This window comes from Crotalus tigris, unplaced genomic scaffold (assembly GCF_016545835.1).
Source record: "Crotalus tigris isolate CLP2741 ecotype Arizona unplaced genomic scaffold, ASM1654583v1 scf7180000017546.9332058, whole genome shotgun sequence".
Lineage (NCBI taxonomy): Eukaryota > Metazoa > Chordata > Lepidosauria > Squamata > Viperidae > Crotalus > Crotalus tigris.
The window spans coordinates 8019098-8043788 of record NW_024096465.1 but is presented as its reverse complement, the minus strand read 5'-3'; the positions used below and the strand labels follow the sequence as shown (position 1 = coordinate 8043788).

The 24691-nt window shown below is 36.6% G+C and overlaps 1 protein-coding gene across 5 annotated transcripts in view; it reads right to left on the bottom strand.

Moving 5' to 3' along the window:
* KCNK2 (potassium two pore domain channel subfamily K member 2) overlaps positions 1 to 24691 on the bottom strand; it is a 108866-nt gene that overhangs the window by 6400 nt on the left and 77775 nt on the right. For 4 of the 5 annotated variants that reach the window (XM_039336152.1, XM_039336142.1, XM_039336171.1 and 1 more), the window contains 3 exons: positions 23517 to 23698; positions 20309 to 20495; positions 10568 to 10707 (listed from right to left, as the gene is read on the bottom strand). In XM_039336152.1, the coding sequence (XP_039192086.1) occupies positions 10568 to 10707; positions 20309 to 20495; positions 23517 to 23698 (509 nt within the window). The remainder of the gene's footprint in view (positions 1 to 10567; positions 10708 to 20308; positions 20496 to 23516; positions 23699 to 24691) is intronic. The other variant, XM_039336161.1, reaches the window with a different exon arrangement.

The window sequence follows — 24691 nt, the reverse complement described above, 5'->3', positions numbered from 1 at the left end:
CAATCTCTTAAAAATCTCCAGTGATGTAGCCTATATCTGACCAGTTAGCTCACTGGATATGCATAAACAATTAAACTGTTACAAAAGTAGCATTACAAATTATGATAAATTAAGTGATTCAAATTGTTTTATCACAATCGGTCTCTGTAGTCTATGTAATGTTAATTTAGAAATGAAATTGCCCACAACTCTTTTAACATTACCCTAGATGCATTTAAACAGAAACAATCCATAAACTCTACATAAGTAATGTAGAATTAATACAAGAAACAGTAAGGTTGTTTTGGGAAGAGTGATTATGTATCAGATTGAGAACAGATCTATATATAGTAGTATCATTCTTTTCTGCTGTATCTGAACACAGTTTGTAATAATAATGGTCCAGATAGATTCTCTGAACTCCCAATAGTTCTGTGTCCTAAAATGCTCTAAAAGGAAATGTTACATTTTCATAATGCAGCTCACTTTCCCATGGATTGCTAAAGACAGAAGCTCAAAAGGTTACAAGCAGAGAACTATGCAATTTTCAGACTGCCAGAGCATATAAGTAACAAACTATTGTAATTTAATTCTTCTTCCTATTATAAAATCTTTAGTGCCCATTCAGCCTTCTTTTGTCCTTGAGGTATGACATTTTCTCAAGCTACACTCAATTTTAATCTTAATTTGTAGTCTGTCTATAACTCAATAACTGATGCTGCATGATTGAAATACCCGCCTTTATGTAACTGAAATTGCAACTCCAATAGTGTGCTTCAGAACCCCTCTTTTCTATTGTGTTTTGAATAGGAATAATATTCGTGCCTGCACTTAACATACACATTATTATTTCTGTATAATGAGTGCATTCCAGAATTGCATGAGAGGGAACTTTTTGCTCCTCTTCTCCCTCTCACAGCTTTTATACTCTTAAAATGATTTTGCAGCTTAGAGAACCATCTGGAGCGAATTTATAAAGTGTACATGGAGGGCTGCAGAGGGAAGGCAAACTGACTCCTCTCAATCCATCAGCATAAACTGGTATTGATTATTATAAACTGGATTTTGCCATTTGTGAATATATTCTGTCAATAACATTTTTGCTACTACGTCGAGAAAAAAATGGCTAAAATATATTTCAATAAACAACCACTGAAACCGATCTGCAAAATACTAATAGTCCAGAGACCTGCTTCCAATGTAGGTGATATGGTTTAATGTATTGATTGCCTCAAGTACTTTGACTACTGGAGATTCAGTATTGGTGGAGATACAATTTCCTAATGCTACAGCACCTTTATAAAATAGTCTACTATGCTGTACCGCCAGTGGTGGGATTCAAATAAGTGAACAACTGGTTCTCTGTGTGGATGCTGCTTCCGGAAGTCCATTCTGGGCTTGGGCAACAAAAAATTAGCTACCAGTTCTGCCAAACTTGTATGAACTGGCTGAATCTCACCACTGTGTACCGCCTTTTAAATGATTCTCTTGCTCTCACAATACAATTAATCAAAGATAAGGGTAGTGCCCTCTCTCCTAGGCTTCCAGAAATTTCTAAAAACCTAGCTTTGGTTCAGGCCTAGAGGTAATATATTATTGTATTTTTGGAGTCCTATTTTCTTTAATTTGCATTGATTTTAAGATCATTTTTGGGGCTGTCTGTGGGTTTTTATGCTTTATCTCTTTTTATGGATTTTTTATTTGGGGGTTCTGTACACTACCCAGACTCCGTTGGAGTAGGGCAGCTATAACAAATCTGACAAACAGATAAATAAATAACAAACCAAACCTCATGAATATGTGATCTGAATAATAAGCATTATTTAATACATACATCATAGTTTAACAGATATATAGACAGAATGGAATGATTAATAGATTTAGTATAAAACAAATGTTCCCTTGAAGTAAAGGTATTTTATTGTATATGTGAGTCCATAGGATTTATGCAATTGTTCATTATACAGAATTATATATTCTTATACCGTTATTGCCATAAGTGGAAAATTAAGTACAATAAAAACAGATAATAATAATAATAATAATAATAATAGTAGTAGTAGTAGTAGTAGTAGTAGTAGTAGTAGTAGTAGTAGTAGTAAAGTTGGAAGGGACCTTGGAGATCATCTAGTCCAACCCCCTGCTCAGGCAGGAAACCCTAGACCATTTCGGATAAATGGCTGTCCAGTCTCTTCTTAAAAACCTCCAGTGTTGGAGCATTCACCGCTTCTGGAGGCAGGTTGTTCCACTGGTTAATTGTTCTAACTGTCAGGAAGTTGCTCCTTAGTTCTAGGTTGGTTCTCTCCTTGCTTAGTTTCTACCCGTTGCTTCTTGTCCTGCCTTCAGGTGCCTTGGAAAATAGCTTGACACCCTCTTCTTTGTGGCAGCCCCTGAGATATTGGAACATTGCTATCATGTCCCCCCTCATCCTTCTCTTCATTAAACTAGACATACCCAATTCCAGCAGCCGTTCCTTATATGCTTTAGCCTCCAGTCCCATAATCATCTTTGTTGCTCTTCTCTGTACTCTTTCTAGAGTCTCAACATTTTTTTTTTACATCGTGGTGACCAAAACTGGATGCAGTATTCCAAGTGTGGCCTTACCAAGGCATTGTAAATTGATATTAATACTTCATGTGATCTTGATTCTATCCCTGTGTTAATGCAGCCTAACACCGTGTTGGCTTTTTTGGAAGCTGCATCACACTGCTGCCTCATATTTAGGTGATTGTTCACTAGGACTCCGAGGTCCCTGTCACAGTTACTCCTATTGAGCAAGCTACCCCCTATACTATATCTGTGCATTTGGTTTTTCTTGCCTAAATGTAGAACCTTGCTTTTTTTCACCACTGAATTTCATTTTGTTAGATAGCGCCCAGAGTTCAAGTCTCTCCAGATCCTTCTGTATCTTAAGCCTATCTTCTGGAGTGTTGGTTATTCCTGTCATCTTGGTGTAAATTTGATGAGTTTCCCATCTATCCCCTCGTCCAAATCGTTGATAAAGATGTTAAAGAGCACTGGGCCCAGAACAGAGCCCTGGGGCACCCCACTACACACTTCCCTCCATGTAGATGCAGTTCCATTGAAGACCACACCCTGAGTACGGCCAGTCAGCCAGCTACAAATCCATCTGGTGGTGGTGCTGTCTACCCCACATTTTTCTATCTTGTCAAGTAGTAGGTTGTGATCTACTTTATCAAATGCCTTACTGAAGTCCAAGTAAATTATGTCCACAGCATTCCTCTGATCCACTAATTTTGTCACTTGGTCAAAAAATGCAATAAGATTTGTCTGGCATGATCTATTTTTGACAAACCCATGTTGGCTTTTAGTAATGACTTTGTTTGCCTCTAGGTGTTCGCTGATTCGTTGTCTGATTATCTTTTCCAAGATCTTCCCAGGCAGGTAGGTTCAAGCCATTCCAGAACAAGGTAAATTATCAAAAGCTTGAGAGGGCTTTAATATATTTTACTTCCTTTCCAGTACTATCTTAATGTTATCAGCAATCCATTATCTGAAGTTCTGTAATTTTTTTCTTGATATTTTTTGTCATTTGATGCTTTTTGTCAGTTGCTTAAAATTAAAACTTCCCATTATCTTCCTGAAACTACATCGAGCTAACTAGAAAGAATAGTTGTGTCACAATAGTCAGGCAAAAGACTAGAATAGAGAGTGTGCTGTCTTTACTTTCCAAAGTAACTTTTCTCAATATTTCAGGGACTGCTGAGTGTGCTTCTATTTCAAAAACAGATGACTCAGATGGAGTCACTAGAAAGCAGGGTTCTTGTGCCAATTGGATACTTGGCTCCACTCTTGTTTTGTAGATTGCCTAAAGAGGAATTCCTTCAAGTGGAAAATACAATATTCTTAGTGGCCTTTAATAAGTTTCTGGTCTTATCCTCAATGCATTTAAGTGAGGGTGAATACCCCAGGAACCAAACTTAAGAAGCTCTATAGTTTATAATCTATCTAAAGGAGTATGAAGTTTTATAATGGTTGAAGCTCATTATGCTTTTGGAGCCAAAGTCACATGGATGACTCCAGGTAGAATGTGTACCTGTATCCCAAAGCTGTGCTCATAAACAACCATAGTCTTCTGATATAGAATATCTGAAAACCATAATAATAATTTCATACCATAAAAGAAAAATATGTATCTATAGACCATAGCTATACTTTATAACAGGGGTAGTCAACCTTGGCTCTTCCACGAGTCATAAAAGAGCCAAGGTTGACTACCCCTGCTTTATAACAATTTATTCTTCTGGAATAGTCAATATAAGAATTGTTTGTTTGCTTTTTTAACTTTTAAATAAGCCCAGTTTCATAGACTACATATTTAAATGCAATGATAAAGTTATTCCGTCTTTCGCCCTTTTTCGTATTCCAGCAAAAATCTTACAAAGTCTTTTCCCTTTCAAGCCCTCTCCAAGCAAGCAGCAAGGGTTTTACAGATAACTAGATAACCTGTACTCTGTTGTGTGATGACCACGGGTGGCAAAAAAGCAGATCACGTGACCACAGCAGCAGCTCAACGGTGCAGCAGGAGCCCATAGCACTGAAGCAGTCACAACTTTCCCAAATTTCATTCCCTAGGGCTATGTTATGCTGACTCAGGAATTCTGGGAGTTGAAGTCCACGAGTCATAAAAGAGCCAAGGTTGCCTACCCCTGCCCTAGGAAGACATGGGTCCCAGATTTGGGGCACATTCAAAAACTAGATTATTTGAGGTATATTGGTTCCAAATTATTGTTCTATGATGCACCATTTGGCCCAGTTAAAGATCATGACAACAAGTTTTAGCAGTATATAATGAGATGCAGTAATTACTAGCAGATTAGCTTTGGAGAAACTCATGTTCAAATCCAGCCTCCCTCCCCCTTAGCTATGAATTTGACCCTAGTTGATTTAGCTGATGCTGAGCTTGTCAGCTGCAAAGCTGACAGCCTGGGTTTGAAACCCAAGCACTGGGCAACAGGGTGAGCTCCCGTTATTTGGCCCAGCTCATGCCCACTTAGCAGTTCGAAAGCATGCAAATGCAAGTAGATAAGTCAGTACTACTTTGGTGGTAAGATAACAGCATTCTGTGCGCCTTCAGTGTATAGCCATGCTGGCCAAATGGCCATGGAAATGCCTTTAGACAATTTTGGCTCCCTCAGCTAAGAAAAGGAGATGAACACTGTGCCCTATATTAGGACCTGACTGGACAAGGAAGCCTTTACCTTAATCAGATTAAAATGGTCAGTGTCAAAATTAGATAGCTGGGATGCCATCAGAATTTAGTCTGACATCCCTTAAACATTTTTGTAACTCTATTTTATAAATCTTTGTGAAGGTGAATTTAGTGGTAATATAGGTGCCCAGATGTAGCAATATTGATGTCACTTGATATTTATTGCCTCCCCTTTCCTTTCTCTATGGAATTAACCAACCCCTTTTGTGAAATTCATGTCTGTATGAAAGGGGTCCCCAACCCCTGGTCCATGAACTGGCAGCAGTCCGCAGCATGCCAGCAACCAATCCATGCAAAAAAGCGAAGCCCCATCTGTGGGGTGCAGGCAATACGCAAAACCATGCCCCCTCCAGTCCGCGGAAAAACGTTTCTCCATGGAACAGTCCCTGGTGGCCAAAAGATTGGGAGGCACTGTTCTATTAAATCAACTGAAAAATTCTCATTGATTATAGGGATTCATATCTGCACTGCCTATGATAATAAAAAGCAAAGATATCAAAGAGAAGCAGTAAAAAATAACAGAACACCATTAAAGCAAATAAAAATTCCATCAGTAAAACAAGTGGTAACCTCTCACCACCAATCCAAGCATCTACACCAAAGACTACTCTAGATTTTTTTAAAAAACCCACTTCTCCCTGCTAATAGGACGACAAAAAAAACTTGATCTCTCTTGACAGAAAGTTCCAAAGTCTAGAAAACGTAAATGAGTAGGCGCAGTCTTGCATTGCCTCTGGATATATCTTTGATGGTGATAATCAAATAAAAAGATCTTTTCAGCATCTTAAAGTCTGGACAGGTCATAAGGAAGAATATCATCTTTTAGATAGCCTAATTTCAAACCATATAGATCTTTACACATTATAATAACACTTTGAATTTTGCAAAGGAAAGATAGGCAATGAATGGAGTCATGCATTTGCTGCAACTAGTCAATAATTTGGCTAGGACATTCTGGACCCATTGAAATTTCTGAACAATTTTGAAAGATAGATCCATAAAAATCCATATAAATCCATATAAATATGAACCAGCAGTGTGCTGCAGCTACCAAAAAAGCCAACACAGTGTTAGGTTGCATTAACAGAGGGATAGAATCAAGATCACATGAAGTATTAATATCAATTTACAATGCCTTGGTAAGGCCACACTTGGAATACTTCATCCAGTTTTGATCACCACGATGTAAAAAAGATGCTGAGACTCTAGAAAGTGTACAGAGAAGAGCAACAAAGATGATTAGGGGACTGGAGGCTAAAACATATAAGAAATGGTTGCTGGAATTGGGTATGTCTAGTTTAACGAACAGAAGGACGAGGGGGGTCAAGATAGCAGTATTCCAATATCTCAGGGGCTGCCACAAAGAAGAAGGAGTCAAGCTATTTTCCAAAGCACCTGAAGGCAGGATAAGAAGCAACAGATGGAAACTAACCAAAGAGAGAAGCAAACCTAGAATTAAGGAGCAACTTCCTGACAGTTAGAACAATTAACCAGTGGAACAACCTGCCTCCAGAAGTGGTGAATGCTCCAAGACTAGAAGTTTTTAAGAAGAGACTGGACAGCCATTTGTCCAAAATGGTATAGGGTTTCCTGCCTGAGCAGAGGGTTGGACTAGATGACCTCCAAAGTCCCTTCCAACTTTTATTATTATTGTTGTTGTTGTTGTTGTTATAATACTGTAATCCAAATGGGGTATGTGTCAGCATGACTATTTTATTATAAGACTGAAAATTTGTTTTGATTTTTCTTAAAATAACCTGCAAAACATATCCACTGGCAAAATAGTATCTCGGGAGAGCATTTCTCTTATTCAAGCATAGTACAATTATTGTCTAAGTTACCTGCTGAGAGAGAGAGAAAGGGAGAAACTACTGTCAACCACTAACTCTATAATTGTCATCTGAAACTATAATCTCTTTCACAATTAATCAAAGTACTGATTTGTGAGTCAAAGTCATATCAACCATGATTTTACAATTGATATATTTACATGTTCCTCAATAAATAAAGCAAAAACAAGCTGCAAACTTCACAGAAATGGCAATGTTTTTGGAATGTCTTATTTCTACCTGTACAGTTGCTTATTTTAGTTATTTATTCAAATAATATTTAATATGATTTAGCTATAATGCAATACTGATGCCTATCACATGCTCTCTATATCTAGAAGTGTAGAAGGTTCAGTCAAATACCACCCAGGCCGGTACTTAAAAATATATAACTAACATGAATTAGAACTAGATCTAATTTAGTGGCTGTCTTTCAGTTGAACCCATTCTTGAGGCTAATTAGTTCACAATGTTACAAAATGAAGTACAAAATGAAGTATGTGGATTGCAAACAAAACAAATTTTCAAGAAAATGAAGCATTAGAGTGCTTCTGATATTTAAAACATAAGCTTTGATAATTTGCTTACCCAATATACGCTAAATAAGTGGCAACCAAAGATTTTGAGGAATTCATTTGTTATGTGAAACTCCCTGATCCAGAAGTAATAGCTAGTGGTGCAGAGAAGATGATTTTGTCATTCACAGCACATTCTTGCCAGGCCATTCTCATGATCAAATTTTAAAGCTTTTGATTATCACAGGTCAAGGACTTCAAATTTACAATTGCTATGCACATGTAATACTACTGGAGGGGGCAGAGCTCACTGATCAGCTAAGAGAGAGTTCCAAATGTGATCAAGGTATTTATGCAGATAAAAAATACTTATACAGACAAAGATAAAATATTAGACCTCAGCAGCAACTGTCAGCATGATGAAAGCCTCAAATGAAACCCAGCTGAGTGACTGAGCCAGTCACTCTGTCTCAATCCAGCCCTCTCACCATGTTGTTGTTGTTGTGCAGAAAATAGGAGGAGGAAGATGTATTGGATATGTTTGCTACCTTGAGTTATTCATAGAAATACTAAAGGTGGGTACAAATAAAGTAAATAAAAATGAATAAAATAATCCCCTATAGAGGTTGTTGGCAGACCCCCAAAGTTTTATATTAGAAAGTGTAGAAAATAGGTTTTTAAAATAACTGCATAATTTAATTCACAGGCTATGGGACCATGCCAGGCAGGAAGATAGAAAAAAGGACAAATGAATGGAGATTATTTTGAGACTGAGTCCTTCACCAATGGTGCACAACTTGTCTGATGAGCTACTAAAATAATTCATCTGTACTGAAGTAACATGTTCTGTACAGAACAGAACTAGCCCAATTTAATGCTCCCCACAGCTACTTTGGAAGGGATATATAGGAAAACCCCACATGAAACCCCAGTAGGGACCCCAGGGGACAAGTGGATTAGTGAGATGGTTCTGCTATTTTTAACATTCCTTCATATCTATCATACTTTGTTTTGGTTTAATTTTTATACGTTTTAATGTATTTGTTAACAAATTTGTTAATTTATGCCATTCAGAGTTGCTTATTTGTGAGATGGGTGGCTATATAAATTGGTTTAATAAATAAATAAATTGCCCGTGACTTGTTGCTGTACAGCCCATATTTTTTTGTATTGTCAGCTCTACAGGGACATTGATTACCCTCTTTTATTTAAATTTCTTGGGCATGCTGATAACTTTTATTTGCATTTGCTGTTAAGTAAACCTAACTACATTTATTTCTCTAAAAATAGCAACATTTTGTAACATTATGCGTATGCTTCACCCACAAATGGTATTGATCTTAGAGGATAATTTTGCCTTGTTTATTTTACAGAGTGCATTTTCATTGGTCAATGGCCAAAAAAAGGTTTATGTTCTTTTCTGTAGTAGCCACTCAGATTCACTTCTATCCGGATTTCACATGGGCAAGGTCTGGTGTGATGACTGGGATTTTTTTCTCTAAGATTATTTTTGGCTGGTTCCTCTGAATAAATGGTACTCTCTAGGATACCCTCAGTTACCTGCTGGCTGGATCTTTGCATTTCCTGGCTTCTTTGGGGAGCTGGAGGAAGTGGTTTCCTAGATCCAAGGGATTATTAATTATCCCTTGACCAGGGGATGAAACTGGTGTCCTTAAAAGCAGCCACACTGTATGTCTTCTTTAAAGGGGAACTATTGATCAGTACCTGGTCTTTTTTTTTTTTTAATGAAGATGGTTCAGAATCAACTACAGATCACTCTGGGGATAAAGATTATCTGGATCCATACTAAACATCACTGGTTGCTCTGGTTGATAATATTTGGCATGACTTGGACACAGTTGGTATGTCTATCTTGGTCTGGTACAACTTCTCCTCAACCATGGTATCCTCCTGGACTGTCTGTGGTGGTTAGAGATTGGGAATAGTAGTTCTACTCCTATCTTGGTAGATGGTTCCAGTCAGTAGTGACAGAGGAGGAGAAATCAACTTAGTGGCTCCTCCTTTGTACTATACTTCAGGAATCAGTTTTCTCCCTGTTACTATATAAAGCCACTGAAAGATATTATTTAGCTATTCAAAATGATCCCAGACTACTCTGAGGAGGGTGCCAAAATCCCATTTCAGTGCTTGGAGATTTTAAGGTCTAGATGGGAGAGAACAGGGTAATATTGAAACGTAAAATGAGTTGCCACTTGTACATTAGGATTTTCTTGTACATCTAGAAATTATTCTGGAGATGGAGGCACTGTCCATGAAGAAGCAGGTCCATGGCTTTAAGTTCTCTTGGACTCATAATTCCTGCTAGAACAGTAGCTAAAGACCATGCAGAGATGGATGAGAGTGATTAAATGCAGGTTTGATTGACGAGATAGTTGTGGTCTTTCCTGGGACAGGAGGACCTTGTAACATGTGCCCTTATCATTGCCATCATGGTACTCTATAGGGCCATATTTAAAAACAATCTAATAATTATTTGGAACAAAATGCAGCAACTCAGATGTTCACCAGCATCTTCCTACAGAAGTCAGTCTATTACAATTGTGGCAGAAGAAACAGATGATTGTTCCTAACTTTTGCAGGATTGGAGGGAGGTCACACAATGGGAAATGTTGTTTTTCAGTGGCAGTGCCAGAATGATCTCTGGCTGAGGTTAGATACATGCTTATCTTGGACACCTTCCAGAAGATGTTAAACATCCAACACTTCCAAACATCATTTGGGTCATTATCTCTTTGTTTGGATTTTATGGATTTTCAGTTTTTTTTTAATTTTGGTATTTTTGTTTAATCTACTGGTAAGATATTCATTATATGTTGGATTGGAGTGATGGTAAAAACTGAATCAATAATAATAATGAATCCTGATACAAATAATACTTATGACACATAAATGTCCAAACTAGGTTATTTATGAGAATAGCAAGGAGCAAAACTCATTAAAATGTTACAGTATTAATAATTTTTTTTGCAAATTTCTTGGAATGTCCTTACCTCTTCCTTGGTCTTTTTGGATATAACTCTTAGCCAATCACCAATCATGCTCAACACAGCAGCAAAATATGCAAGACCCACTAGAATCCAGAACCACACAACTGGTTTGTAAAAGTCAAAATATTCAATATCTGATCCCCCTAAAAAGAAATCAAATAAATATAGATTTATATTGAATACCTATTACCAGTCATTTACAAATTTTTTTACTATTTATTAGTAGTTATTAACTCATAGAACACAGGTAAGACTAAAGTCCACTCAACATTAAATCAACAAATAGAATTATATTCCAAGCAAAGTTTAGAACTTTAATGCAATTTCAGTGATAAAGATAACTTGTTCTTAAATCAATGCGTTTTTGAACATCATGCTAAACTGTGATTTGGTATTCCATGACTGTGCACTCTTCTTTTTGGAAGCAAAAGCATCTGCTTTGAAACAGAACATTTTCTCAATTAAACTGGTGGAGTCTTACCCAGAAGGATCTGCTCAAATTACGTTTTCCTTCTATAACAGCAAGGACCAACCTATGATTTTACTTTCCATTTTTAATTTTCATGGAAATCAGCCTCCTGCAGTCATATTAACAATCTATGTTCTTACCCAGTTTCCCCCATCAACTCTATTCAAACAACCACCTAACAAACCAGCAATGCCAAAAACCAATGACACCAATAAAAGGAGATCTGTGAACTTTCTAACAGCTCCCTCCAATCAGCCGGCTCCAACCACTAATTCTACTACGGTAGCAATATAGGAAGCCAGCAACCTTCCTCTTCCTAAACCTTCCATTTTTATTTTATTTAGGTACTTATATTGACAGGGTCTTCAAACACTGGGAATTAATAGCTGTCAGCTAGTTATTAACATAACAAACTGGTAAATATTGTTAGTAAGATTTACAATAGGCATTTATACTAAAAGGTGACAGGCTTGTTTCTCATGGAGACTATTCTCACTGATGAAAGAAGGGCTTTGGAGAGAAAAGACACAAAATATGTCAAAAGATCCTGCTGAGCCACTAAGTAGAGAAGTATACAATAAAGTGTGGTTTGTACTACTAATACTACTAATACTGCTAATACTATTACTACTACTACTACTACTAATAATAATAATAATAATAATAATAATAATAATAATAATAGGTAATAGATAATAGATAATAGATAATAAAGTTGGAAGGTACCTTGGAGGTCATCTAGTCCAACCACGTGCTCGGGTAGGAAACCCTATACCATTTCAAACAAATGGCTGTCCAGTCTCTTGTTAAAAACTTCTAGTGTTGGAGCATTCACTGCTTCTGGAGGCAGGTTGTTCCACTGATTAATTGTTCTAACTGTCAAGAAATTTCTCCTTAGTTCTAGGTTGCTTCTCTCCTTGGTTAGTTTCCATCCATTGCTTCTTGTCCTGCCTTCAGGTGCTTTGGAGAATAGCTTGACTCCCTCTTCTTTGTGGCAGTCCCTGAGATATTGGAACACTGCTATCATGTCACTCCTCATCCTTCTCTTCATTAAACTAGACTAGACTTAATGTTGCTTTCATTGATTTTAATACTTACATTTCTTGGGAGAAAGTATAAGGAAAATTAAAGGTATCAATTAAATGTCAACTGCTTCCTCTTAGATATAAGAGCATGTGAATACTGCACTTAGGGAAGGATGCAATGAATAGTATTCCTATATAAATATTAGTAAATTGAACAAGAGTGAATAAAACTCCATGAATCATCAAATCATCAATGGACAGAGGTACAATAGCAAGAAAAATGATGTAAGGATGGTATCATCATCATTTTATGATTTATGAATTGGGGATTAAAAGAGTTACGAAAGAAGGGAAAAGTGAAAGAAGGAAATTACTCAATAGAAAGAAGGATAGAAGACATTTCTGTTTTCTTTCTTTTCTCTTATTTTTAATCTTTTTTTCTAATTTTTCTTTTATGTTTAATCTTTTACTATATTGAAAACTCTAATAAAATATTCAACAATAATAATAAAATTATTGAAAAAGAATTGAGACTCTTGACAGAGTGCAGAGAAGAGCAACAAAGATTATTAGGGGCCTGGAAGTAAAACTTATGATTGTAGGAAATGGGTATAGTCTAGTTTAACGAAGAGAAGGACTAGGGGTGACATGATAGCAGTGTTCCAATATTTGAAGGGCTGCCACAAAGAAAAGGGGGTCAAGCTATTTTCTAATTTTCCAAAGCACCAGAAGTCAAGACAACAATGGATGTAAACTAATCAAGGAGAGAACTATCCCAGAACTAAGGAGAAATTTCTTAACAGTGAGAACAGTTAATTAGTGGAACAACTTGTCTTCAGAAGTTGTAGGTGATCCTTTACTGGAGACTTTTAAGAAAAGACTGGACAGTTATTTGTCTGAAATGGTATAGGCTTTTCTGCTTGAGCAAGACGTTGACTAAAAGACTTCCAAGGTCCCTTCCAACTCTCTTATTCTGTTACCATCATCTTCATTCCTTGGATCAGTGTTTCTCTACCTCCACAACTTTAAGATGTGTGGATTTGAAGTTAAACACCACACATTTTAAAGTTGCTGAAGTTGAGAAACATTGCCTTGGTTAAACAGAAAGCTATTTTGTATGCTGCTCAGAACACAGAAAAGAATTCAGAAACTACTTGTCCTTCCACAGCAGGGGAACCAGTTACAGTATATTCCAGCTGTGATTCTATCATCATATTTGGCAAAATATTTGGAACTTATCATAGATATAAGCCTGCTGTCTACTGAGATGGGGACTTACTGTGATAAATTATGGTAGAATTTCCTTAAATATAGTACAGTAGATAAGAATCCCATCTGCAATACAGACCACAACCTAAATAAGGCGAAGGTAAGGAAATAAAATACTTGAGGGCCTGCAAGCACACAAGGCTCCCTGTGCTGACTCTTTGTTGTGTAAACTAGTAGTCAACAATTCTGGCCCTGTGGGGTAGGACTACAATATCTGGCTGGTGAAATACATGGCTTGACACAACACAGGTTTTGGGAGGCAGGCAATGGAATATGAGATTATGTGGAAAGGAGCACTTTGAGATGATACCCTTGGAAACTCAGGCCTGCTGCTGGCAGAAATGGCTGTGTGGTCACCCCTTTTTCCTGGTTGTCCCAAATTACTGCAGCCCAGAGGTGGAGCTTCTGAGCCCTCTCATCATAGCTCATTTATTCTTGTAGTTCAGTATCCTTCTCTCTGAAATTCTTAATGTCAACAGAAAGAAGGTTTCTGATTCTTTTTAAATAACAAAATTGGAAGGGACTTTTGAGGTCTTCTAGTCCAATCCCCTGTTCAGGCAGGAAACTCTGTACCATTTCATGCAAATGGTTGTCCAGTCTCTTCTTAAAAACTTCCAGTGATGGAGCATTTATAAGTTCTGAAGGCAAGTCGTTCCACTGATTAATTGTTCTATCAGGAAATTTCTCCTTAGTTCTAGGTTGTTTCTCTCCTTGATTAGTTTCCATCCATTGTTTCTTGTCCTGCCTTCAGTGCTTTGGAGAATAGGTTGACTCCTTCTTTAATAATAATTTTAGTCATCATTTACTCTCTCTCTTTAGCATCTAGTTTTTCCCACTAAGCATTTTAGAAATTTAGTGTTTAATTCATACTGTATTCAGGTCCACTATGTTTTAATTTTATTGTAATTTGTTTACCTTTTTTCTTTCCTTGCATCCCGAAACTTTTGTTATCTAAGTAACACTGGCAAATATGACTAAAATATAAAATCGATTATTTCCTACATTACATTTATGATTGATGCCTGTTTCTGCATCTCCCTATTTTCTGTGCCATCTAGTAGTAAAGCAACTCACTCCAATGATTGAAGCACAAAATACAGGTACTCCTCAAATTATGACTGGTTGCTTTGTGACTGTTCAAAGTTAAGATGGACCACTCAGAACCTAGGTCCAAAGTTCTTATGGACACTCACACACACACACACACAGAGAGAGAGAGAGACACTGAGTCATATGATTGCATTTCAGATGCTCAGCAACCAGCTCTTATTTACAGCCATTTGTAGCATGACTGTGATTGTTTTTGCCAAAACCCAGTTAACTTCCAGTTTGCAACAAAAATGCCTGCTAGCATTTTTGCTAATAGGTTTTCTTAATGACCACAGCAGAAAAAGATCATAAGATTGAATCTGTCATATGATGATCCACTTTGCAATCATCACGACTGACAACCATAATGGACAGGTTCCACTAAGGACATAAGATGAGGGTTCCCTGTATTTTTGGCATTTCATGGCAAGATGAGGTAAAAGCTCTCATGCATGTTTAATAGTACTTTCAATTAGAAGTTAAGCAATTTCATTCATTCCAGTGAATTAGTGAAATTGATAAAATCTTCCACTTAATATTCCAGGCCACTGCTCCAGTTCTCAGCCAGTGTGCAATCCTATCATCAGCACCAACATATTAAACCTAAGAAGCAGTCTACTGACACTAATTTTGGATGTATTTAAATCTGGCAGGGCATAAATGCTGCAACAAATAAATAAATAAGGCAAAGCATTATAAACAGAATGCATCAGACTTTTAAATAAAATCTTGGAAATGCAAACAAAACGCTTAGTCTGCTATCAACAGTAGCCAAAACCTGCTTGGCAACCTGATCCTATGTTTTAGAGGTGATTGTACTATTTTCCAGCAAAGGCACCAGATTCAAAGATCAGTTAAACTAAACACTGATTTCCACTTCACACTTCTGTTTATCTAGGGAACAATCAGAGACTGAAAATCAGAAAGATATGATAGAGATACTGTAGATAAAACTTTTTATTTGAGTTTATTCTGATTCCTATTTTCTTGTACTTTCTGTCATTTGTCATAAATTGTTAGGGGGCTGGGGGGAAGTGGAAGTAAGCAATTGGGAGGTAGAGGGTAGAGATGAGCCAGAGGGGAAGGGGTGACAGGGTTGACAGAAAGCAGAGGTGTGAGAACCAGCTTGTTCCAGTCTTCCAGGCCATGGAGCCTGGCAAAGGAATGTGAACTGCACCATCCGAGCGGTTCCCACAACACCCATATGGCACACCATTGGATGAAGACAAACTGGTCAAGGGAGGAGAGCTGAGGAGAAGGGGAAAATCTGTAACTCTTTGCGAGGGAACATTAGTTCTAGCCTGCTTCTGCTGAAACCACTAATCCTTAGTAAAAGAGCCTATCACTTCAATGAAATGGAGCCGAGGGACTTCCTTTTCTAAGGACCTAGTTGGGGCCAGCCTGACACTTTCTCCCTTTATCCATGCATTGAATGTAATTTTTTTTACTATAAACATAGTAAAATGATATACATTTTCATGCTACCTTGCAATATATGGGAAAGTATACTCCAGTTTGGGAAGTGCAAATTGGACAGTTCTTATAAACACTCCAAGTATATTATACTTTTATAGCAAATATAGGTAATATCAAGCCCAATACGCTAGGCCAGACTAAGAAACCAATGCCATATAAGTAGGTAAGGACTACATTTAGTGTAACAGATACAATAACAGACTCTCGCAAGTCAGAATGCGATTCCCCCCCCCCTCTCTCTCTCGCTTTGTCTTTCTGTGAACCCTGGAGAGTCTCTCGTCTGAGACATTTTCACAAGGTATTTTCCTTCCTCAGGCTCAGGTCCTGCTTATCTGACCTTCTGTCTTGGTAGTGGCTGTTCCTCCTGTCCTTCAAGGCAATTCCCTTTGCCCTTTACAGATAAACCCTTAGGTTTATACAACAATGTATAAATTCTTCTAACACAGTGTTTCTCAACCTTGACAATTTTAAGGCATGTGGACTTCAACTCCCAGAATTCCACAGCCAGCATTGCTGGCTGTGGAATTCTGGGAGTTGAAGTCCATATGCCTTAAAATTGTCAAGGTTGAGAAACACTGTTCTAACACTTATTTCTATAAGGATTCTCCAAATGATCCTCAAAGGTCTTTCAGATATTTAATATATTTTTTTTCAAAACATCTAATAGTAGATGAAATCATTGTTGAAAGTTATCCAAATTCTTTTTATTTGCCTTAAATTAAAAACTGACAAACAAAATAGAAATAGAAATACTGTTAACATCCCAAATAAGTAATGTAATTGATTTGCAAGGAACAATTTAAAACTTTGATCATATTTTTTTTAATGTAAATGTCTCTACTTTACAAATGTTTGAACCTGATTGTACTCATACATAACTCATTTTTCATCCAAAGTCTATGTCCTACAGAAGCTCCAATTTGTATAATTGTATTTGATACTTTCATTTCCATTATTTGCAGAATAATATTTCAAAATGGTTCATGTTTTGCTAAATTAATTAAAATAAAACACAGCTACAAATTTATGGGTTGAACATGGCCTTGGTTAACTTGGATTGTAATTTAAATTAGAAATTGGACCAAATTAATGGTTGCTTGCTCCCTCTCTCTCTCTCTCTCTCTCTCTCTCTCTCTCTCTCTCTCTCTCTCTGTATGTGTGTGTGTGTGTGTGTGTGTGTAGCTGGCCTGTTGAAGAGAAGGTTACAAGTCACTCAGGTAAGTCTCTCTCACCTAGTAGCAGCTTACCAACCCAAAAACATTTCCATTTACCAGTACAAGTGCACTCCCTTCCCCACCTGCCAGCAGCCACACCTGGACCCAAAATCATTTGTGCATGCTATTTACCAGCCTGCCTGATTGTGAGCTGCCTAGGATTTGCCAGCTTCCCCAACGACTTTGGTTGTGGGAAGGAAGTTGTGAGGAGGTCCTCACTTAATGATCCCAATTCTCGTTTAACAAGAGCAACAGGGATTGCCATGATGGCCATAGCTAAGCAATGTGACATCATGCTTTGTGACCACATAGCTTAGTATAGAAATTCTTGTCCCAATTACCTTGATTTAGTGAGGACTTCCTTTAAAAAAGTGTCATAACACAGTAAATCTGCTCACATGGAAAAAGTCTTGTCCTACTAAATGAGTTACGGCAGAGCTGCTTCTATTAATATGGAGCAAAAGGCAACTTCTTGTTAACTCCCACTTTGTATACCTTGACTTGATCCAGGAAACCAAAGTTTTCTTGGTGACACCAAACCTTTAGTCAGTGGTTTATTTCTAGATTTTTTTTTCCCTCAATAGGGATTGGCCTTTCATTGGGAGTACCAATGAGAACACTATTTGTGCTCATAGCTCCTTAACTTTATTGCCTAGTTGCTTATAATTTCTCAATATTGTACTCAAGTTCTTTGTTGTGTTATTCGTCCCAATGTGAAGGATAAGAAAAGGATAGTAATCTGTGGGCCTAACTCTGATTTTAAACCTAGACTGGCTGATGAATCTGCAACAAGCTCAAACCCATAGACTCCACCCGACTGTTCTTCTGCATGCTGCTTTGATTTGGAACTATTGTAAGTCAAACTTGATGAACTTGGGGGGTGAAATCTGTCTCTGAACTGGGAGTGCATGTGTTTGCAAGTCTTTTTGGTAAAGCGAATAAAACCATCCCTTCTTTGAATTGGCCTGGAACAAAATTATTTTAGGTTTCTTTCTTCCATGAAAAGACATGCACCAGCAATTCAAGTTATAATTTATTTTTCCCTCTCATACATTAAAAATTACAGTATAGTAAATCTGAGATTTCTCATTCTAATGTACCTAAAATTTTGCAGTTGTTTTTAATTATACAGAAGACTGAAGCTTAAACGTTTTCTATTTTCTCCCACTCTCTTTTTAAAACACTTAGGAATTTGAAATACAGTATTGGAAGTTATTATTTTGATTTCAGTGGTGTTGTCTAGGTAGTTCTGTCTAGTTCATGATAACTAATCTTTTCTAAGGTAAAGCATTTCTTCCCTTAGCCTGGATGAGCAACAGGAAGCAACTGTCAATTGATTTAGAAGGGTGAAGGGACAACAGCAAAGACTCCTGTCAATATCTTAGAAATTAAGCATATGACAGGGTGTTTGCCCTGCCCGGAGACATGAGCAACAGACGGAGCAACCTCCCTTGCTGTGAGAAACCATCTCTAAGCACGTTGAGCTCCAAATCCCACCTTCTGCCATTTGGGTTGTCCTATTTCCTTCTCTACTTGGCAACTGGTTCTTCTTGAATCCTTCCTCCTTTTCTCCTTTCCTCCCTCCCATCCATCCATCCATCCATCCATCCATCCATCCTTCTATTTCAAAAGATGGCAAGGTACATCGAAAAGAAGAAAAAACAATTAATTGCACAGATGCACAGACGCTATACTAATCACTGTGATTTTCTTTAAATTAATGAAAACTATAAAAACAGTGAGAGCTGCAGGGACAAATTATTATATTAATGTATAACGGTAGAGACTACTAATGTACTTGGTGCTCCAGTTTCAGTTAAGTGGCCTTTGGTACATAATGTTTTTACTATAAACATAACCAGAAAATGTATAAAAACAAGACAAAAATAATGTTCTTACTCTGAAAAAGACATCAGTTTTAAAGCATGTGGTACTAGGTCCATTTTCCTATAATCATATTAATGCATGAGAGTCACTGACATTTTCAAAATAGGTATAAAACCCAGTGTATATCTGACACCTTTATACATAGGAAAAAGTAACATTCAGACTAGAAAAAAATATGTTACGGAGGCCATTTCATCTTACAAACTAAATATGTTTTATATTCAAATATAAATATAAAATATAACAGCACACCATATCCAGACATACAAGTACTGGCTTTTATGATCTATCCCATATATATTAACAACAAGGCATGAGTATGAGCCCAATTCTCAAGCTTATATTCTTTCTCTGCCTTCTATAAGCAGCTCATATGGCAACAACATTCTCTTATGCAAATTGATTGATTATGTGTCATCTTGTATAATATGTAGTAACAGCATGAAAATAAATCTGCATAAATAAGAGAATTGCTGGAAGTAAGAATTGTCAATTGAACACAGACAGGTAGGAAAACTGAAAAAGCAATGTAGATAGATCCATTCATCTATGCATAGTATGGATCTATCTATGCACAGTGTTATTTACAAGATTGTTACATTACCATGCAAATGTGATACCCTCTTATAAACCACAAATTATATAGAGATCCTAATTTTTTCTAACTTGAATATTTAACAGAATTTTCATTTATCTTAGTTTCCAGACAGGGGCTGCAAAAGAGTGCCCACAAACATGAAATTCCCAGATAACAGCTGCATATTGAATGAGAAAACTATTGTGAAATTTTCATATTATTTCATGATATTTTGTGAAATTTCAGAATGTCAATGTCTCCTAAGAGATCTCGGGAATGAGAGCAATGAAAACTCATAAGATTTAGGGACTTTTCAAGATATTGTCCATTTTTAAAGCTTGGATATTGATCTGTATCATCCATCATTCAGGCAATCTCATATACAATAACACCTAAAAATTTGATGGTACCTTATTTTACTGCTTTAAAGTTAATTCTTTAATTGAATGGTACTCTTTCTCATGGAAAATGTTTGGTAAATTTGAAGCAACTTTAAGATTTGGGGCATAAGTAGATCTTTGAATGTAGCAAGTATGTTGCACTCAAAAGGTCTCTACTTCAATTTTAACTGTGAGACCTAGAGAAAACACCAGTCTGGTACATTGGAAAAAAATACTGCTAGATCAATATCGGGCTTAGTGGAAGTGTCCCATGCAACAATATACACTGAGAAGGCATTTATGTACATAATAAAGGTATATGGTTTATTTTTCCATACAGAACTTGGTAAAATATTACCTGCAACGTAATCACCAAATCCAATTGTTGTTAAGGTGATAACTACAAAATAAATTGCATCTAATGTATTCCAGCCTTCTATGTGCTTGAAAATGACTGCCGGAAGAGCAACAAATAGAACGCAGCCAAACAGTATGAATATTATTGTTGATATTATGCGGATCTTTGTCTGACTCACATTCCATTTCTGTGGTAAGAAGAAAGAATAAACAAGGGGATGGAAAAAGAAAGAGAAAGGAGGGGAGGAATCCATTATTAGTAAAGTAGTATTATTTCATGTATGTATATATAGGTATGCATTTATAAAATGGGTAATATTTTTACTAAAACCTGGGTGACACCATCTGCAAATGTTTTAAATCAAAATAGACGGCTAAACAGTTCTGATAGTATGATCAAAGGGTGACAGAACAGATTAAAGCCATTGCAAAATCACAAGTTAAAAAAATGTGAAAATGTTTTTCAACATTTCTCTGTAAAGTATTTATAGCAGATATGCAGTGGCTCTATAGGAATATTTTATTATTATCAAACTCACCAAGCATACATGGAATTGTTTATGGTGAAAACAAAATAGATGGGTAAATCTTCATACAAGCATTGATCATGAACTTTGTCTGCTCCCATGGATAATTATACAGGAGAATGTAATTGCTATCAATGGGATTCAGTGCCAAGTAACTGTCCATAAAATTATAACCATGTGCAGTGAATAAATAGGAGCAGAGGGAAGCTAAATTTCAAATTTATTCTCATTCTCTATCATGTATAGAAACTTCAAGATTCATCATGTCAACAAACTTCTGCAAATACGCCGAAAAGGGAAAGAAAAAAAACAGTGGATAGGTGATGTAAATAATATTTAAATGAATATTTATTTGAATGCATTTCACTACAAATCATTTATACCAAGAATAATCTACCTTTCTTCAATAGTTCCACCTGCAATAGGTAAGAAAAGCTATTCACAGCATGAAGCTAACCTACCACAGTTTTAATTACCAAATTTTATATGCAGTTATCCAAGAATGGAAGGATTCTCCCAATAAAAAGTATAAAATTTTCTTAAGAAGAAAATGTTCTGATAACAAAAATACAAAATTGTATGTCATACAAAATGTTCATACTTTTTTCATGATGGCAAGAATTGGATTGGTTACATAAAATGCTCTAATCTGATTTCAATACATTTTGTATTCAAGTAATTTATTTCCACTGATAATTGTTGTGCTGAATATCAGTCACAGAATGTTCTTCATTGTAACATAGAACTTAGAATCACAGGGCTGGAAGGGACCTCAGAGGTTGTTTAGTCCAACCTCCTACTCAGAGCAAGAGACCTTACACCATCTCAGTCAAATCGCTGTCCAGTCTGTTTTTGAAAATCTCCCATGCTGGAGCATCCACAACTCCAGGAGGCAAGTTATTCCATTAATTAATTGTTCTCCCAGTCAGAAAAATTCTCCTTATTTCTAGGTTGCATCTCTAGTAAGCTTCTACCCATTACTTGTTTTATTGAACTGTTGATAGTTTATTTAGGAAGATGTCATACATTTGAAACAGGATATTAAATACAGGTCAAAAAGCTGAAAGGGTTTCTGCTTCTATGAGAAGACCTGGAAAAGAGTGTACCTGTAAAATTACAAAAACAGGACACTCTCTCAAATACAGCAAACATTTACCAAAAGATATTTTGAGGGAAATCCCATCAACTCTCTACCTGATTAAGAGAATCACATTGTGCCCACAGCACAAAATTCTGTCTCATAGATTTAAGCTATCTTCATAGACATACTCTTTAGGATCTCTTAATAGTATTATAATTGGAGTAGGACCAATAACAACAGCAATAGCACTTATACACCACTCCATAATGCTTTACAGTACTCTCTGAGCAGTTTACAATATAAGCATTATTTGCATATTGCTTATATTGCATATTCCTTATTGATCTGGATCCTCATTTTACCAACCTCAGAAGAACGAAAGGCTGAGTCAACCTTGAGTCGGTCAGGATTGAACTCCTGGCAATGGGCAGAGTTAATCTGCAATATTACTTTCTAACTGCTATGCCACCACAGCTCATACAACCAACTGGTGTACATGATCTCTATCATCATATGTTTGTTCTAGGAAAATCTCTGTATCTCTCAAATGGACGTAAGTCATGTGGAAGCTCAGTAACTATCAGTGATTTGTATTTTGCCTGAAGAGAACGTGGAAACTGTACAGGTAGTTCTCGACTTATAACCACAATTGAGCCCAAAATTTCCATTGCTAAGCAAGACAGCTTTTAAATGAGTTTTGCCCAAGTTGCCACAGTTGTTAAGTGAATAATTGCAGTTTTTAAGTTAGTAACATGGTTGTTAAGTGAATTTGGGTTCCTCATTGACTTTGCTTGTCAGAAGGTCGCAAAAAGTGATCACGTAACCCCGGGATACTGCAACCATCATAAATGCATGTCAGTTGCCAAGCTCGCTTTCAGTGTGGCTTGCCTCCTGGAATATAGACTCCTGGATGTCAGCCATATATTTACTATGCTCTTGGCACAATATAGAAATATTTTCCAATTGCTTTTTCAAGATGTTTTCAGATTTTTCCATCTAGCCTAGAGCCAGGTTATTCTCTGAATGTCTCAAGAGCTAACCAAACTGGGATGTCTTAGGTCAAACCAGATGTTTAGACAAATGAATATAATTTAGGGGCCTCAATTTATTTGCTTGGTTTGAAGAGCAGTTGGGAAGCTCTGTTAAATTCAAGACCGGTGAAAATATTAGCCCTCTGTTTTTTTCTTTTGATCTAAATCACATCCTTCTACCCCGACTATTATCATTTCTACAGACATGCACATATAAGCCATGTAGGCTTAAATGTCTATTTGGACACATGGACACACAACTCCTGATGCTAAATAAGAGGGCATCTAAAGGTGAAAGGCTGTTAGTGAACAATTAAATGCTTCTTTTCTTTTTCCATCAATGTTTTTAGTATTAAAGTGGACAAGGACAAAGATGAATAAGAAAGAGGACATGTGTTTGCATGCAACACTGAATTTATTTTAAAATTAAAAATAATACAATATACACAGTTTACTTTATGCTAGACTTTTAACCACGAATACATGACCAAAATCAAATATCTGTAATAAAATATTTTCAAAATTACAGAACTAAATCATATTTCAGAACAATGTATGTAGCATACTCACAACAAATGTGTCTTCTACTTTGGCAATCCCTTTCCCAAATATGGTCCCTAGTTGATCTCCAACTCCAGCCAACAGAAAACCAAAGAGAGGGATTCCCAGTAAGGCATAGATGATACAGAATATTTTTCCACCTTCTGTACGTGGTGAGATGTTCCCAAATCCTAAATTACAAACAACTTGAGCTGTTGATAAATCAGTTAAAGGCATTAAATTACACTTCTAATTAGTACTGCAGATAAGGACACTTTTTAAATGTTCCATAGGAATATACGATCCCATTAATTAACAGATTAATACAGAGATTCTACACTAATTGGATTGCTAAATTCATCTCAAATTGAACTGCATTGGGGATTCTTCAAAGAATCGGTCTTTTTAAAGCAGGTGAAACAAATAGTGGAAAGACTCCATTACTCTCTTCAAAATGCAATATCTATACAGATTAATTCAGAAATATATTCAATTCATTTCAGAGATAAAATTTTCTTATAAGTAATTTTCAGTAATATACTGAAAACTCAGAGATAGTTACTAAATGATGTATGGATTGATAGCTACTGTATAAAATAGGTTTCTGGTACCACCTACCACACTATTTCAAATCCTTTTTTTCCAGTGACCACTCAGCCTGACTATAGGATTTGCAACTTTAATTGCATATAACAATAGCACTTAGACTTATATATTGCTTCACAGTGCTTTACAGCCCTCTCTAAGTGGTTTACAGAGTCAGCATATGGCCCCCAACAATCTGGGTCGTCATTTTACCGACCACAGAAGGATGGAAGGCTGAATCAACCTTGCGCTGGTGAGCACCGAACCTCTGGCAGTTAGCAGAATTAGTCTGCAATACTGCATTCTAACCATTGCACCACTCCGGCTCTTCATATAGACTGGATGATCACCTTCCAATCTTATATTCTATTTTCCTCCCCAAAATTGTTGTACAAATGACTGCATATCTCTTTTCTATAAATGATATGACTTAAGACTCAAGCAAGATATCAAGGTCAATAATGTAACTTTTCATATATTCCTGCCATCCTCCAAGCTTCCAAGCTTACTGAACTCTTAAAGCATTTTAATTTTAAAAAGAACATACAGCTAGCATGTTGCAAAGGCCTGTCTTAGGCATAACCTGTATTTCCAACAATACTTCTCACCTCCAGATAAAT